At 46.3% G+C, this 18921-nt stretch overlaps 1 protein-coding gene across 1 annotated transcript in view; it reads left to right on the top strand.

The window, feature by feature from the left end:
- adgrg6 (adhesion G protein-coupled receptor G6) overlaps window positions 1-18921 on the top strand; it is a gene marked incomplete at its 5' end in the record, with an annotated part of 119249 nt that overhangs the window by 58098 nt on the left and 42230 nt on the right. Inside the window, 7 exons of the mRNA XM_083643747.1 lie at window positions 909-1395; window positions 1903-3182; window positions 5138-5191; window positions 7019-7071; window positions 7449-7481; window positions 10038-10186; window positions 13363-13474. Of these exons, the coding sequence (XP_083499873.1) occupies window positions 909-1395; window positions 1903-3182; window positions 5138-5191; window positions 7019-7071; window positions 7449-7481; window positions 10038-10186; window positions 13363-13474 (2168 nt within the window). The remainder of the gene's footprint in view (window positions 1-908; window positions 1396-1902; window positions 3183-5137; window positions 5192-7018; window positions 7072-7448; window positions 7482-10037; window positions 10187-13362; window positions 13475-18921) is intronic.

Below are 18921 nucleotides of genomic sequence, written 5' to 3' on the forward strand. Positions count from 1 at the left end.
ACTCTTCTCCTCCCCTCTCCTCCTCATCCTCCACCTCTACCGCTCCTCTTCCTCCCTCGCCCTCCCGGCAGGCCCAACATGAGCCTTTAGAAGTGGTAAGCATTGGCGATTCCGCACATGTCCGGCCGGCGGAGGCGGACGGAAATAGCGGTGGCGTTCAGCCTTCTGTTTTGTCGTTACCGCGCCCGTCCACGACACTTCAAAGGGACTTTGAGATGACAGCATCCCGGCTGTCACTCCTCCTCGTTCCTGAAGCCCCGGGTGCATCTTACACGCCGGTTCTCAGCGGCGCGTCCCCTAACCACACGGGGCCGCTCACGAGTCAGCTGGCCTCCACCCAGGGTAATCGCATCCCCAATACCCGGCCGGCCCCGTTAACGGATTCAATAGGGATTTTTTCAGACTCTTACGCGAGTCAAATTGAGCCGACCCCCTCAGGGTTATCAGCGGAGTATTTGGCGTCTGATTCGGTGGTAGTTGCACTCGATTTAAAGAGTCAAATGCAGCTGAGTCCATCGAGGTTGCATTCGGATTTGTTTGGCCCTGAGTTGGACTCGTCAGATATTTTGTGGGCTTCTTCTCATGCAGCCAGGCTGTCAGAGAGTCTGCCGTTTGTTCAGTCTGATCAGACTGAGCTCAGTGGGATACTTGATTCCACCTGGCCTGTGGAATCACGTACAGCGCATCAGTCTAAAGTTAGCTCTACATCACAACCGCACGCCCCGGCTCTGCCCTTATCCCTCGATGCACTCCAACAACCCAGACAGAACAGTACGCACACTTCGCAACTTTCACACTTTTCTGCTTCTTCTTCCTCTTCTCCTTCTTCCCTTTTCCTTTCAACTTTGAGTCCCCTCTCTCATCGCCTTGATAACCTGTCACTCACTGTCTCTCCGGATACTCTCAAGATCACCGCGGTGACGCAGGTTGCCACGGCGATGCGGCGGATGGAGGGAGGGGAAACCGCGATATCTTCCTCCTTATCCCGCTCTGCTCCAGCAGGAAACTCTGAGCTCTACTCTCATCCTTTCTCTCTGAGAGGGCCGTCCGGAGCACAAGACCTGCACACCGACAGAGAGCCGTGGAGGTTGCTACACACGCTCTCCAGCACACACGCTGAGAGCACATACACACTCCCTGAGGTCTTGCAGACCCACGCTGTCAGCTCAAACACACTGGCACACTATGACGGCGCATCTGATCCCCCCGCTTCTCTCCTGCCAAATCCTTCTCTCGTGGCGCTCCACAGCAGCCTGGCGTCACAGCCTTCCCCCCAGCATGCTTCGGGGCTGGATTATGTGCGCCGTTCGGGCGCGACACAGACGCACGCGGAGAACATGCACAGCTTGACACACACGCAGACGTTCACACACTCTGGGACGCGGGCAGAGTGGAGTGAGTTGCTGTTTTTGGATGCGCCACCGAGTGTGGAATTCGAAATTAGTCACGGGCCGCTACCGGAGACACAAACTGCACACACACACACTGCTGGAAGGACGCACACACTCCTTGGCGTTGGACAGCAGAGGCAGCTATTGTCCCACTTCACCTCCTTTGCCCTCGCTCCCTCTCCCTCTCTCCTAGCTCCCTCTCTCCTAGCTCCCTCTCTCCTCCTTCCCTCCCTCCTCGCTCCCTCTCCCTCTCTCCTAGCTCCCTCTCTCCTAGCTCCCTCTCGCCTCCTTCCCTCCCTCCTCGTTCCCTCCCTCCTCGCTCCCTCTCTCCTCGCTCCCTCCCTCACCTCGTCTCCCTTCCTTGCAGCCACCTCTCCCTCTCTTCACCTCCCTCTCGGCTCTCTCTCCCTCACCCATCCTGCTATCTCTCCCTCTGTAACCGTCTCCTCTCTCCCTCTCTCTCCCTCCATCCCCACGTCCCTCTCCCCTCCTCTCGCCTCTGCCTTGGCAGCAGAGCCTGCCAGCATGGCCGAGGCAGCGGTTGGCGCCTTTTCGCCCACGCGGCCGACTGCTGCATTCCACCCGCCCACAACGTCCCAACCCCCACCTTCCAGCCACTCACAGTCCCCCCAGATGCCCTCCGCCTACTCAATTATCCAATCAACAGGGACATTCCAGCAATCCTCCATGGTCAGCCAATTACATCCTCTTGACCAAGCCTTCGGAATCCCCGCCAGCCAATGGGAATCGGTCCAGCTGTCAGATAGCTTTGCCCCGTTCAGCCAGCCGGAGCCCTTTGTTTTGTTTGAGGAGGAGGGGCTTCTACACTCATACCCCTCTGCTTCATCTGACCCTGCCTACGTTGTTCCAAATACTCATTCCGATGCCGCGTTTTGGGATAATCCCTCCTCTGCTTTGGGACTGGCTTCTCCGGCAGCTAATGCCAACCGCAGTGTTGCTCTGGATGTACTGTTGGACGCTGCAACAGACGACAGAGCGAATGTAGAAGCTTCCCTGAACACACAGTCAGTGTCTCTTAATATACACCCTACCCCCCCTCACTCCAATTCTGAACCCAATGATCCACCCGTTAGTGCAGCTGGCCTAAGTACCTATCCCTCTGCCCTGGCCTCCAGATCCCCCACTGGCTCGCCTATCACTGCCCCAGATCGAGGCTTCATTCCTGGCCCGGTGCAGCCAGCGCCTCCCTGGGGTGACAACCACACCGGAGATGCACCGCCGGTCCCTAAACACAGCTCATCCCTCATCACCCCGAAGCCAAATACAACCACTGTTATGACACACAAAGACTCTTCTTCGTCAGCGATTGGAATAACAAACGTCACAAAGGCCAAAAACACCACGACATGGACGGGCACAGCGAGTACAGCAGCGTCCCAGAGCAGCAACTCAACGCCAAATCCCGGAGGGAGTGCGGGCGCCTCAGGCGGGGCAAACGCAACGGTTTCAAAACCCGGTTTGAGCTCCGGTTCGGGCGTGTCCAATCACAGTGGGAATCAGAGTTCAGCAATATCTGTGCACAAGGGCGTGAATCCAGGGCACAGCGACGATGTCAGAGACAGAGATGTGCACCTTTCCCCTATGCCCCCTATCGCTCACCATTTCATTCACGTGGAGAACCCCTCTTCCTCCTCGTCAGCATCCCCCTCACCACTCGCTCCACTCAAAGCTGTCAGTACGTTGCCTGGCATTGGTGGCGGTGGCCTCAAAAAGGCCTCGACGCGCCCTACCCCTGGATCCACGACCGCGGGTTTCACCACCAAGCCCGCGGCACTGCCATGCCAATGTAAACATCGCTTTCATTTTACATGTCTGTGTGGACTGTCATCGGGGAACAGTATGTCATGCAGTAACACCAACTGTAGAACTAGATAATAATAATAATTTAAAAAAAGATGATCTGTAATGACAGTAGCTTGCACTGTAAAAAATATTCATCTCGACAACTTTTGAAGTGACATAAGCTTGGACTCATTACAAGATATTGTAGCTTGATTCAGTTGAGATGCGATGGAAAATGAATGAAATGTAATGAAAAACACTACCAGTTAAAAGATTGGACAGTTTGGTATTTTAAGTGAAATGATCTCACCCAGTTCACAGATTATGTCACTTTTTATAAATTTTTGCGACTAAATAATTATGATTCAGTGACTCGTTCAGGTGAATGCTTTTTGCAGTGTAGTAGTGGAATAGTTGGTTTTCATCAATAATTAGCTTTGGTAGCTTGCTGCCCGTACGGTAGTGGTATAGCTGTCAATCAGGTGAATGGGCGGGTCCCCTCTGGTGTTGGAGGCCGCTGATTGGTTCCTCATGATTCCAGGCCGGGTGTAGTAGGACATTAACATGGAGGGTAGAACTTTGTCCAATCACACTGCAGTAGATTAGTCTGGTACCCTTAGTTGAAATGGTGCATCATCTCTGTATCTTCTCTCTCTTTTCTCCCTCTAACTCTCTCATATCTCGATGTACATCTACCATAGTGAGAAACACTTCCCTCTGCCTCCCCTCCCTCCCTCTTTTATATTCCCTCCTTTTTCTACAAATCTGTCATCCTCTTGCTCTTCTCTCTCTTTATCTCTCTCTCTCTCTCTCTCTCTCTCTCTCTCTCTCTCTCTCTCTGTCTCTGAGTTTCTCAATCACCTCAGCTATGTGGTCGAGACGTCCTGCTCTGCTGCTATGACAGTCTGAGAATTAAGAACGTAACAGGCAACTTGTCTCCATTTTACAGAGCGCTGTAAAGTCCGGCCGACTTTGATGCTCATCAAAAAATACCATTTCAGGTTCTGCAGCTAGCGGAGTCTGCCACCAGAGCTGATGGAGTAGAGACTTTACTGTAGCTCTTACTAACAATTATAGAGACCGGGGGCGCCACCTAGTTGCCACTGTGAGGCATAGCAGGAGACAGAACAGCAGGTTATACAACGTTATTCCAATTTGGAGATGTGCTCCAAAATGAGACCTCAACCATTTGAAAATAGTCCCCAAACCCCCTTCTTGGAAACTGATTGCTGATGTGAAATGAATGGAGTTTGCCTGGCAGATACAAGATGGAGTCATCTATATTTTAATATATCTATCATCTATATTTTAACTACTAAGTTGTGAAAGTTTTCTTTTGCTCCCCTAAAAATACACATAAAACTTTCAGGAGATAGTCAGAGATTATTAGGCTACATGAAAGTAAAGCACATCACGAATTACCATTAATGTTACCAGTCATCTTACCACCTTTATAACATATTTATATGTTTGGGAATATAATCGTCTCTGTTTCTGAAATATTGATGAATTTCAGGTAACATTTTTCCAAAACTGATGATTTTGCTTCCCGCTCCTGGTGAATGGGACAGACATTTGACATTTCTGGCCCATTCTCCAAGGAAGGGAAGCAAAATGACGTGTGGCTCCGTCTCTGTGTGGTTGTTATCTGTCAAGCAGCACATTACATTTTCTCCTCATCATTTTGCAGTGTCAAATTGGATTTTTACATCATTGGATACTTCCAACCGCTCGACTCATCTCCTGCTGTGTGGCACAGATTCTTTTACAAACATTTGTTCCATTACTTTTGTGTAATAGCCTCTGCCAAATTGAGAGTATGTATGAAAGCATGTATCTCTCTCTCTCTCTCTCTCTCTCTCTCTCTCTCTCTCTCTCTCTCTCTCTCTCTCTCTCTCTCTCTCTCAGAGGGCTTGTTCTACCGGATCTCTTTTGTGGTGGAGGATGAGGGTTTGGAGCAGGCTGAGGTGGATGTGGAGCGTGCTGTGGTTCACTGGGTAAGACCTTCACACCGCCTCTGTTCCTCTCATGTAACCTGCATGGTAAAGCCACGCCCGGCAGTCCACAGGTTAGAGAGCCAGACAGGTTTTTTTTCAGATTTGTTTTTCTCCCCAATCGTACTTGGCCAATTCTGCCTGCTGTCCCGGTCGTTGCTCCACCCCCTCTGCCGATCTGGGGAGAGTTGTAGACTAGCACATGCTTCCTCTGATACATGTGCAGTCGCCAGCTGCTTCTTTTCACCTGACAGTGAGGAGTTTCGCCGGCAGGTAGCGACCAGAGGAGGCACTAGTGCAGTGACCAGGACACATACTCTTAATCCAGCTTCCCACCCGCAGACACGGCCAATCATGCCAGTAAGGATGCCTGATTAATCCAGAGGTAACCTGCAACCCTCGTGTCGGCAGGGAATTTGCCACTGCACTACCCTGGGCTTTTCTGCAATAGGACTTTTGCACTGACACCTTTGGCCACGCCAAGCCATACCATACCATATCATACCATACCATATCATACCATATCATACCATACCATATCGTATCATACCATACCATATCATACCATACCATACCATATCATACCATATCGTATCATACCATACCATATCATACCATACCATACCATACCATATCATACCATATCGTATCATATCATACCATACCATATCATACCATACCATACCATATCATACCATATCATACCATATCGTATCATATCATACCATACCATATCATACCATACCATACCATACCATATCATACCATATCATACCATACCATATCATACCATACCATACCATACCATACCATATCATACCATACCATATCATACCATATCATACCATACCATATCATACCATACCATACCATACCATATCATACCATATCATACCATACCATATCATACCATACCATACCATACCATACCATATCATACCATACCATATCATACCATATCATACCATACCATACCATACCATATCATACCATACCATATCATACCATATCATACCATATCATACCATACCATATCATACCATACCATACCATATCATACCATACCATATCATACCATACCATACCATACCATATCATACCATATCATACCATACCATATCATACCATACCATACCATACCATACCATATCATACCATACCATATCATACCATATCATACCATACCATACCATACCATACCATACCATATCATATCATACCATACCATACCATATCATACCATATCATATCATACCATATCATACCATACCATACCATATCATACCATACCATACCATACCATACCATACCATATCATACCATACCATACCATATCATACCATACCATACCATACCATACCATACCATACCATACCATACCATACCATACCATATCATACCATACCATATCATACCATACTACCATACCATATCATACCATACCATATCATACCGTGCCAATTTTGGTTTCCATTTAAAAATGCGCACGCAGTGAGTGACGTCACCGCCAGGAATCATGGGAGACACAGCTCCGTATTCCCAGACGAAAACTAGCTCCACCCAACATAGGAAAAGAAAGGAAAAATACAAGGCAGGGCACTCGTGCCCGTAACAATATCGATTAGACAAACAGCACAGACAAACAGACACCCTGATTGTTCAGTTGACTGACAGATTCACTGATTGAATTGAATTGAATTGGATTGGATTGGATTGGATTGAATTGAATTGAATTGAATGGAATTGAATGGAATTGAATTGAATTGAATTGAATTGAATTGAATTGAATTGAATTGAATTGAATTGAATTGAATTGTTTCTTCCTTACAGCTGAATCAAACATTTCAGAACTGGACCCATGCAGTCTTCGTACGTTACTTGAGGTAAGAAACAGCACTCAACAAACACTTGGAGGTGGTTTAAGTAGATAAAACTATATTTCCTCAGAATATGTAACTATAGACAATTAGACATCTCTAGTGTGTCATTCAGACCAGAGCAGAATATTACAGTATGTGCAAATAATTATTAGTGCTTGTTTTAAGCTGCAGTGGGATTTAAATCTATCAGGATGCTGAATGCTGTCAGGTACACTGTCAATCATGTCAATTTTAATCAATTGACTGTCCTGTGATTGACCTTTGTGATACTCATTGTATTGTCTCCTGACATCTACGTAGGTTCAAACAAACCATAAGAAGATTTTGTTTTTGCAAATACTGTTCATTGAAAGTGGTGTTTGTGCCTCTCTTCTCTCCAGTTTGCAGCCTGCTTCACTGGATCGAGCTGTGAGGTAAATTGCTTTATTCATTCAATGCAATACACAAAAGCACAGGCCCAGCGCCACAGGGGGGCTAGTTGTATTCTCTCTCATCCAACCCCCCCTTCCCCAACCGCTCCACCCCTAGCAGATGCTTTTTAAGCGACTTACAATAGTACATTTTGTCAACAGTAAGCCATTTTCACACATGCTTACAGGAAAATGACCTGTTAATCAATATCGGCCATTTCCCGGAATTTCCCTTCACACCTGAGCGCTCGCATGTGTGAATATAGTCGTCAAATAGCCTGTATGTTGGGGGGGCGGGGGGGCGTGGGGGGCTTATTTTGGGGGTCGGCAAAACTTCGATGGTGAAATAAGTTTGCTTGTCACACAATAAATCACACTCGTTTGACTTAAGAGTATGTTGTATCCTTCACATTCGCTCATGGGCTGCAGTGCAGAGTAGTATCCAGGCAGCATCAAGCCAGCGTAATAAACACAGCCGATTTCCCCCCTCCCCTCTCTGCTCGAGAGAGGCCAGTCCTTCAGTCCTCCGCACTTCGCAGCAGCCCGACACAGGACAGACACAGCGAGAATGGCAGCGGCTTGCAAGCCGCCCAACGCTTGTATGTATGTAGAGAAAGCAAATGCACGAAGCGAAATGTGGAAGTAGTTTGCTTTGATGTGCGCGAATGATTAGATGATGCATGCTGGAAGTGAACGTTAACTCATTCACCGCCAAAGACGTCTTTGACGTCTTATCAGAAATAGCCATCCACGCCAAAGACGTGTTTGACGTGTTTTTGTTTTTATGAGTGCAGCGCGTAGTTGAAACACTTACCCAGCCTCTGACATGTCATCTGGTCCCTATCCTCAAAGGGTAGCCGACAGCACGTTATCAAACACATACCGCAGCTGTTGTTTGAAACGAGGAAGAAGGAGGAAAAGAGGAAAAACAGAGAAACGCGCTTCCTTGTACAGAGGAAAAAACGCCATTGAAACGCCTCTCGGCGCGCTGCACTGCTGCCTTGCTGCAGGGCGAACCTGGATTGCCTAGTCAAACCCGTGACGAACATGATCGATCCGGTTCCAGCAGCGCCTGGTCCCAAAGCCAAGCCGCGGACCCGTTCCTGTGTCGTGTGACTCGTGTCGCAGCATTCGTCCCACTCCCAGCCCGAACGAGAGGAGGAAAACGAGCAGCAGAGGAGGCAAAACGCTGATGGGGAAGGAGGTGCGATCTAGCTGCAGGCAGCTGTGGACAGAACTCTCTCTCTCTCTGTGTGTGTGTGTGTGTGTGTGTGTGTGTGTGTGTGTGTGTGTGTGTGTGTGTGTGTGTGTGTCTGTGTCTGTGTGTCTGTCTGTCTGTCTGTCTGTCTGTGTGTCTGTCTGTACACTCACTCACACTGAGCAAACTGTATTGTTGAATGTAAAAAAAGCACTTCATATATATATATATATATATATATATATTGTCATTTGTGTCATAATGAATAATATTTACATGTCTGATGTCAATACAGTTCAAAATAAAAGAATTGAGAGCGAGTTCTGCATGATATTGTGTGCTGTACATAAATGCCATTTTCTGCAATTTCTTTTCTCAGAGAGACATTTTGGGTGAAAACAGGGTGTATATAAATGGCTATAAGTAGAGTACAGAACATGCTAAAAGCTCACTTTTTTTTCCTGGTGAACCCAGAGACGTACATCTTCATTTTGAGGTATTGCAAATCACTCTGGTGCTAATAGATAATTTACTGTGGGTCTTGAAAGATGACCAACAATTATGAAAATCTTTGGCCTGTGCTAAATATTGGCAGTCCTAAACTGGCGGTGAATGAGTTAAGCAACGTGTGTACACCTTGCCCATGAGAGAAGGAGCGGCAAATGACTGGACCCGTTTCACACTTGTGTCCCTTATCGCGGCATACCGCTCTTCTGACTGGCTCGAAACTGGTGAAAAGTCCACGATGACGGGGTCGCGCTTATACCGGAAAACAACTTTCACACTCCAAGGCATTAGACCGCTTTCCAGGTCATTTAACGGTAAAAAGCGCATGTGTGAAAACGGCTGTAGTGAAATTAACTCTGCAACACAGTCAGCTAAGACTTTTTAAAAGGAAAAAGTAGCATTTGACAATACTTGAAGGATAGCATTAATGTTAATATATATTTTACTACTTAGCACTTGAGTAAATGTAGAACATCGTGTTCTACTACTAGGTTTCCAGAACTTTTCAGCCCCTGACACCCAAAATAACAGTGCCAGAGGCTCGTGACCCCTACTATCCCTGGAGGTGGTTGAAGCATACAAACATTTGTGCGCACATGAGAATTTCGTAAACAAAACAAACAAGAATCTAACAATTATGGTTAAAATTGGCTCTTTTTAATCGTTTTTAAATTGTATTTCACACATTCTGTAGTTCACACATTCTGTAGTTCACACATTCTGGAAATAAACTCGCGACCCACCCAGCGGTGTTCCGTGACCCCTGGGGGGTCCCGACCCCCACTTTGGGAACCACTGTTCTACTAGACTGGACAACACTAGACACAAGGTTTATACCGTTCTCTCCTGTCCAGTTACACCTGCCAGGCCCTGCTGGTTTATCATTACACCACCAATGAGAGTCTGGGGGAGGCTGCTGTGTCTGCCAGGCTGTCCAGCAGCGAGGCACCCATGGGTGACGGGCTGCAGATACAGACGAACTCCATCAATATCAAATCTATTGGTAAGTTTTTACCCAAGTTTTACAAATGTACCCATTACAAATGTCCTCTTCTCTCCCCCTACGCTGCGGGGTGCCTCAAGGAAGCATATTAGGACCACTTTTCTTTTTAATCTATGTAAATTATATGAAGTCGGCATGTGACTGTAACCTGTTTCTATTCGCGGACGACTCGGCTCCCCTGGTCTCCCACAAAGAGAAAGCGCAGGTTGAACAAATCCTCAGCAATGAACTCCAGAACGTCAGCACATGGCTGGCAGACAACAAGCTATCACTCCACCTTGGTAAAACCGAATCAATTCTGTTTGGTTCAAATGCCAAACTCAAAAAATCCCCCGGTTTCAACATCATAGTCGGCAACATCTCTGTTGAAAACAAAGAGGAAGTAATTATCTCGGATGCATCCTGGATAATAGAATATACGGTGAGAGTATAGCTTCAAAAACCATCTCCAAAGTAAACTGGCGGGCGATCTCATCCAATGCCACTTTGACTATGCATGTACCTCCTGGTACACCGGCATTACTAAGGCCCTCAAAAATAAACTTCAGACATCCCAAAATAAACTAGCAAGGCTGCTACTCTCTCTCCACCCCAGGACTCACCTTCTCCCGGAACACTTCTCCAGCCTCAAATGGCTCAGAGTGGAGGAGAGAGTCAAACAGATAAAGTTGTGCTTGGTTCACAAAATCATGCACAATGCGGTCCCTAAATACCTCCAAAAATACTTCACCAAGGTCAGCGATGTTCACAGCTTCTCCACCAGAGGAAGCTCCCACAACATAGTTCCCGTCAAATTCAAGAGCTGCATGGTTAAAAACTCCTTTCTATACTCAGCAGCTCTACTGTGGAATGGTCTACCCGATAGCTTGAAGCTGACTGACTCCTTGAGCACTTTTAAGTCCACCCTAAAAAACTGGCTTATGGCCAATGGCACATCAGGGTAAATATCAATGTATTTTTTATTTATTTTAGACAGTCTGATGGTTTTAAGTTCTTAAATTGCCTGTTATTTTTTAGGATTGGTTATTTTATTTTATTTTATATTGCTTTTTGATTAATCTGTTTTTAGTTTGTTTTAACTAGGTAAAATTTTCATAAAAGGGCCGTATATATTTTTTGTGTGTAAATGTCTGTTTTATGTTGTTTGAACTGTATGTCTGAGACCAAGGACCACAATGAAAACAAGTCCTCGGACTTTATTGTGTTTTTATCCTTGATGTTGATGGCTGCATGTATTTTATGTCCCATGTACTCATCCAAACATTGAATAAAATCAATCAATCAATCAATTTAAGTCGAACTATAGCTCACCAATATATGCTGTATATATATATATATATATATATACATATATATATGAATGCTGAAGTGAGTGTTGTTGCCTCCTGCAGAGAACTGCCCAGAGGATATACTGTATATATATATAAAACCCTAATCCTAACCCTATATATATATATATATATATATATATATATATATATATATATATATATATATATATATATACTATATATATACGGTATATATACCGTAAATTCCGGACTATAAGACGCACCGGTCTATAAGCCGCGGGACCAAAATTGACTATTTTTTTCTTCTATAAGCCGCACCGGTCTATAAGCCGCGGGTGTTTTGATGTTTAATTACCATATGAAAGGGTTCGTGCACAGAGAGGAATGTCGGGAAAGAGATGGCTGTTTGGGGAAGCTCCCATTTATTAACATTTCAACAAAACAAAACAAAAGTCAGGTCACTAATCCCCAGACAAAATCACACAACAATAGGCTATATGTGCAGCAAACCTGTAACCAGAGAAGTCAAGTCACTAATCCTCGTCTTCCTCTTCTTCCTGCGTACTGAAACCACCAAAGTCCTCATCTTCAGTGTCGGAAACGAACAGGTTCAGGGTGGCTTCGTCAACCACTCTCCTCTCTCCTTCATTGTCACTCAAAACCAACGAACTCCTCTTCATCACTGTCGGCATCGAACAGCCTCTGAAGCCTCTGACGGCCCTCAGCGCCAGCTGTGGCGGCGTCATCCTCTTCATCCCGCAGCAGTCCAGCGTTTTGGAACCCGTTGGTGATTGTGGATGTTTTCACACTCCTATAATATTCCGTGATCTTCCTTTGTGTGAATTCGCCGAAGTTTGTGATTTTCTCCTGGTAGTCGGGAGGGAGTTGTTCAGTAGTTCTCCCCCGGACGGACAGTCCCTTTCGTCTCATGAATCGGAAGCACCAAGATGGCCCACCTCTGAAATGTTCAATTTTCATCTCGGTGGCGACTGTTTTGGCCTTCAGTCGGATCTGCACCGTGGAAACGCCTCGGCCGTCTGCTCTCTGGGTCAACACCCAATCTTCAAGGGAATCTTCAAGTTCGGGCCATCTGCTTTTATGACCTCTGAAGGACTTTTTGGTCTTCTTGCACTGAGACAGTTCCTCCTGCTGCTTCTTCCAACGTCTCACCATTGACTCATCGATGCCCAGGGTACGCGCTGCTGCTCTGTTTCCCTCTTTTAATGCGAGATTGACTGCTTTCAACTTGAAAGCTGCGTCGTGTGAATTTCTGCGTACCTTCCCCATGGTAAGTGAGAGTGTTGCTTCTACTGCTCGTCTTGTTGTGAATATTCCTTGATCTTCCTTTGTGTGAATTCGCCGAAGTTTGTGATTTTCTCCTGGTAGTCGGGGGAGGGAGTTGTTGGTCGAGTGGCCGTTTGCTTACCGTAATTACCATATGTAAGTGGTCACGCACAGAGGGGATTGTCGGGAAAGAGATGGCTGTTTGAGGAAGCTCCCATTTACCGTATTACCGTAACATTTCAACAAAACAACATAACACAACACCACCGTTGTTTATTTTTACAGTGCACACAGTGTCCGCGGTGTGGTGAAAAGAGGGCAAGAGAGGAAATTAAAACAGAAGTGGATTTATAGTTAGAAAGAGTGCTAAAAAAGAGAGATTTTATTTGTATTTTTTTTTTTTTTCTGAAAAAATCCATAGATAAGACGCACCGTTATATAAGCCGCAGGGGCCAAAAAACGGGAAAAAAGCTGCGGCTTATAGTCCGGAATTTACGGTATATATTTCATTCAATATATATATACGTATATATATATATGCACACTATATATATATATATATAAGCTGAATGCTGAAGTGAGTGTTGTTGCCCCCTGCAGAGAACTGCCCAGAGGAGAAGCCGCTCCACTACCGCTGGCCAGAGAGTCGCCCCACCGTCACCCAGTACCTGCCCTGCTTTCCCAACAAGGAGCAGAACACCTCCAGGACCTGGTAACACACACACACATGCACGCTGCACGCACACGCACACACACACACACACACACACACACACACACGCACACAGATGTGTAGTGCTATCTGGAGAAGTGGGGGAACGCACCTATATGGGGAGTTCCGGCAAAACCACGCCCTGTGCCCGCCTACGCAGCAGTCAAGCACCGGGATTGGCGAGGAGCGAGTGTTTTGTTCCCATTTGACAGCTCTTCTCTTGCCTCTTGACAGCTCGGATCTCCCACACCACAAACAGTGCGCCCAGCCCGTCGATTTCATTAACTGGGCCCCAAACACAATTATTTTCGCTTGACATTGAACAAATGTTCAATGTCAATATAAATCATAGGCAGCGCGAGGGCATCACGCATGGGACAAAAGCACATAAACAGCTTAACTTGCACGAGCTATGAAAGGCCACATCTGGCCATGAAATAAAATGTTAAATTATGATGCATGATATGCTCAAAATTATTATAATTATCGCTGGTATGGCCAAATTGAGATAATTTTCCATTCTCACAAAGAAGTAATGCTCACATCTATTGGGTCAAGGCAGCCGTGCAGGTCTCCATGCACGGCGCATTCCACAACAAAACAACATCGCCAGCTCAGATTTTTCATTTGTTTTGTTTCCTCTAGTCTAGATAGTCCCGTATTCTGTTTTAACACGCTTTCTCTAACTTGGCCCAGTTGTCGTTGTTGCTGGTAGATGCGTTCCATAACACACAGTCAGAATGTAGGCTATTCTGTTACACACTGAATGTCTGTTACACACTGTTAATGAGTTAATTGTAGCAATATAAGTTCATATTCTCGGCTTGTAGCGTATGAATCGGGAGCTGTAACAGAGATCAAAGAGGCTAGAGGTGAGCTGGCGCTGCTCAATTATGCACAGGGGGGAGACCACGGCTTCAATGAAATTATGAAATATCATCAAAGTTGCCAATTTGATTTGTACTGCCGCCACCCACGGCTCAACAGGCATTTCTGCACTCCTCCAGTTTACCCATGACATTATTCAGGTGTTTGTTGTTTTTCTTCCTTGGGAAGAACTGCGGTGGGTTTTCCATAATAACGCATCGCAGTGGGAAGTGTGGGAACGCCGTTCCCTCGCGTTACACCAGCACTACACCTATGCACACACACACAAGCACGCACACACACACACAGACACCCCCCCACCAGAGGTGTAGTGCTATCTTGAGAAGTGAGGGAACACACCTATTTGCGGAACACCCCCCTCCCCCAGCACACGCACAGGTCCCCCTGCACGCACACACACTACACTGACACACACACATAATTTATTGTGTCCTCTAGACACTGCAGAAGTAGCCCATGACAGAGTCAGTTATCACAAACAGCTAAGCTAAACAAGTCTCAAGCATCACGCAAGTTGCACAAGGCTGCATAATTGATCATTTGGCACGGCGGCTGGCATTTTTAGCAAGTAACTTACCATTTTGTGGCGAATTCTGGCGTTGCAAATTGCAATCTGGTGATTAACGCTAACTTTTGATTAGCGTTAATTGAAAATAAATCTCGGTAATGTAACATGCACTCCGTAGTAAAATGTACACCGCTTGCGCATGTGCAGAAACTGAGAAACCGGACCGGTGTGCTTCCGTGTGTAGCTGATTTGGCCCACCCATTTACTGTTAGGAACGATATGATTGTACATATTGCATATTTTACCAGCATTGGCTGGTGCTAATTTTGTAGTCATCATCAATGCTGCTAGTACTAGCAGCTAGCGTAGTAGCTAGCGTCAGAAGCTAACCTGTTAGCTCCAGGGTTAATGGGGGCGTGTGCCTGCCTGGTGCCAAAACAGCTTTTAACATTGTTTCTAAATGATTGTAAACGTACCTTTTTCGCAACTGGTCTGAAAAATGAAAGGATGTTTGGCTGCCTTTTCATCTTTACTTGTTATCTCGTCAGTTACTGGGAGAAAAAAAACATTTTGATGCCTAAAATGCCACTACTAGCTAGTTAAGGTGGACCGGTGGAGTGTTTCCCTCTTCCTTCAAGCCAGAGTTGATACCATGTGAATCATTCAGCCCACCTTAAATTTAAGGTGGACTGTTTCCTTCTTCCTTCAAGCCACGAGTTGATGCCATGTGAATCATTCAGCTCACCTTAAATATAGACAAATGACAACTTTGTCCAGATTCACTCGTTTTATTGGCTCCACATACACACACACATTGACACACACAAAACACTGCTTGGAGAAGTATGGGAACGCCGTTCCCACGCGTTCTGCCGGGACTACACCACTGCCCCCCACACACGCACGCGCAGACACACACACACACACACACACACACACACAGAGAAGACAGTACCAAAAGGATGCAAGCAACAATAACTAAAGGGGGGTAGTATCGATAATATCTAGTAGCACCTTTCAGTTTGTACCATAGCACAGTGGTTCTCAAATGGGGGTCCGGGGACCCCCAGGGGTCCTTGAGGGGGTTCCAGGGGGACCCGAGCCAAAAGGGGGGTAATTTATTTTCGCTATAACTCCATTCATAAGTAACACAATGACTATTTTGGTCATGGGTTTTATACACTTTCTGTAATAAAACATCTAAAAGCATCAATCTTATTATCATATGGGGGTCCGTGGGACAGAATCCTATCAAATGGGGGTCTGTGGTCTAATTTTTGTCAGTTTAGGGGTCCTTCATGTGAAAAAACTTGAGAACCACTGCCATAGCAGAACCTTTTTATTGCTATATTAGTTCGAGCAATTTGATTGGACAAGAGGCATTCCATGAGTGCTGATATTTATGCTGCCTTCAAATTGGGTGGTGTTCCCTGTGTTTGCCACGAGTACATATGAACCCCCCCCCCCCCCCACCCCCCCACATGTGGTATTCACAACTTCGTATGTGGAAATCTTCTGAATGCTCCGAGTTCACGAGTTGCGACGTGTTTGTTGAGGTTTTCAGGCCGTTCATTATTCACTATGATTCATTGTTCATTGTTGTAATCAACTACTGTAGCTACCAATTCTTATGTCTTGTATCAATCAATAACACAATAAGTGAAGACAGTGTTCATTGGGTTCCTCCTGATCCGTGCTATTTCCAGGACAAGACATCCTTGAAATCTCATTGGCTGAAATGGCTCTGTGCTGTCACAAGGAATGTGACAGAGTGCATTCATCACTGAGAGACAAACAATAGGTGGTTTGGCTCTGGCCTTGTGCCAACAGATGGCCAATTTCAGATGAGAAAAAACATGTACAGAAGAACTCCTGGTGATGAAGCGCAGCATGGATACTACTCATCACTTCCTCAGAGTCTGCTGTTGATTGGTTTGGCTAAACTTTGAGCTGAAACACTAGCTGGGTTTCCATCCAAATGTATCGCAACTTTTAATCGAATTTTCAGAAAGTCGGCAAAAGAAAATTCGAAATAATGCGCGTTTCCATCCATTGCTATTTTGCGAATTATAGAGCTGTCAATCACCTCGTGTTTGAGGCTGTCTGAGCTGCTGATCAGCTGCTAGACCCGATATACAGCTCTGTTAAACACATCTAACGTTATTGATTTAAAGTTTCTTGATGATCTACAAGTAGACAAAGGTAGCCTACCATAACCCCATTTCCGGATTACCAGGTGCGACTCGGCAAACTAACGTTATAATCCACGGAGCAGATAGTATTGTAAGTGAATACAATTTCATTCAATTCTAGAAGTGAGTCGCCTTAAAGTTAATATCTCAGTCTTCTTCTGTTTACCACAGCAGGTATTGTGCTGCGTATTTACCCTATTGTGTAGCCCTATTGTGGAGGCTACACGGCATGTCATGTTTTGCAGTGATCAAGGCAAACTGTGTGGTTGTTGAATGGAGAGACAATGGAATATCACTTAATCTGTTTCCACCGCACGTTTCGCATTTTCCTTTTATCGATACACCCGACTTTTCCGCCTCCCCCAAGTGTGAAAACTTTTTTGCGATATTTGGAGGTTTTTGCGAATTAGGCAGCCTTTCCACTCTGTTTTTTTATGCACAAATTGAAATTTTGCATCAAAACAGGTGGATGGAAACCCGACTACAGGAGTTCCTGCCAGGGAGACTCTGTTAGAATGGGAGGGGGTTCAGCAGCTCTGCAGCAGCAGGGAGACTCTGTTACCCTGAAAACACACCGCAAGCGTCTCCTGCACGTAAGCTGCCCGGCACGACCTTGTGCGCAGCCAGTTTTCATTAGGACACCATGTTAACAGATCTGTCAGTCCACACCGAATTGCACGCAGCGCGCAGCTCCGCGGACGCTCAGGGCGCGCAGGATAGCCTCGATTTCTATGTTTGTGCGCGGACCCTCTGCGCCCGTGAGCGACTCGGTCAAGCTGAACAGATCAGATCAGGGCAGACAGGAACTCTGAAACCGGACATTCATCAAATAAAACCAATTTCAAAGTAAAATAATGTTTATTTACGTTGTTGATTGCCCCTTTGGAAGTGTGAAAAGAGAGAGAGAGCAGAGAGAGCATCGATCAGAGCGAAGGAGACAGACAACAGAGAGAGGAGATAAATTTAGTAGCCAGTAGGCTAAAGTTACCAACGTTTTTATCGATTGGATAAAGATGGACGATGAAAAGTTGATTTTTGAAGTTGGGAAATACCGGATTTTATACGACCCGAAGCACAAATTCTATAAAGACACTACGAAAACTTGTCCATGTTGGGAGCAGGTTGCCACAGGAATTGGACTCCCAGCCTCATCAGGTAAATATGCCATGTGTAATCACTGTGTTCATAGGTTTATAGGTCATGTTAAATAAGGGAAGGGTGAACATGGATTGTCTGTCATGATAATGATAGACAATAGATCTGGGGCAAAATATATAGCGGATGAGCAGAGCACGCAGAGAAAGAGAAGTGAGCTGTGCTCTCTGTGTGGACACTTTAAGCGCCTTCTGCGCGGAGGTGTGCTGCGCGGCGCATGCACGCAAGTTCCACGTACCGGTGTGTCCCCAGGGTTAGAATGGGAAGTGGTTCAGCAGCTCTGCAGCAGCAGGGAGACTCTGTTAGAATGGGAAGTGGTTCAGCAGCTCTGCAGCAGCAGCAGCAGCAGTGGCCCAGTGGCCTAAAGGATAAGGCATCAGCCTCCGGAGCTGGGGATTGCGGGTTCGAGTCCCGCCTGGGTCGTTGTGTGATGGATGTTTTACTTTGACCTTCTCAAGGTCATTTCAGACCACAGATTCTGTGGTGGTGGGGGTGGAATGTTTGTTTACGAATTTTCGTGTTCCAGGAACCGTACTCGCCTCCGCCTTCCCAAACCGCCTGTGGTGCGGCGCCCCCCGGGGAGAGGGGGCCGGTGAGGTCAGTGGAGCAGCCGGAGCCCTGCTCCTCGGCCCTGCTCCTCCCCCCCACCCCACCGGACAGCTCCCCCTGCTCCTCAGCCCATTTGGCGAGCTGAGCACCCGTTC

The sequence above is a fragment of the Poromitra crassiceps genome (genome assembly GCF_964638095.1).
Source record: "Poromitra crassiceps genome assembly, chromosome: 9".
Taxonomy (NCBI): Eukaryota; Metazoa; Chordata; class Actinopteri; order Beryciformes; family Melamphaidae; genus Poromitra; species Poromitra crassiceps.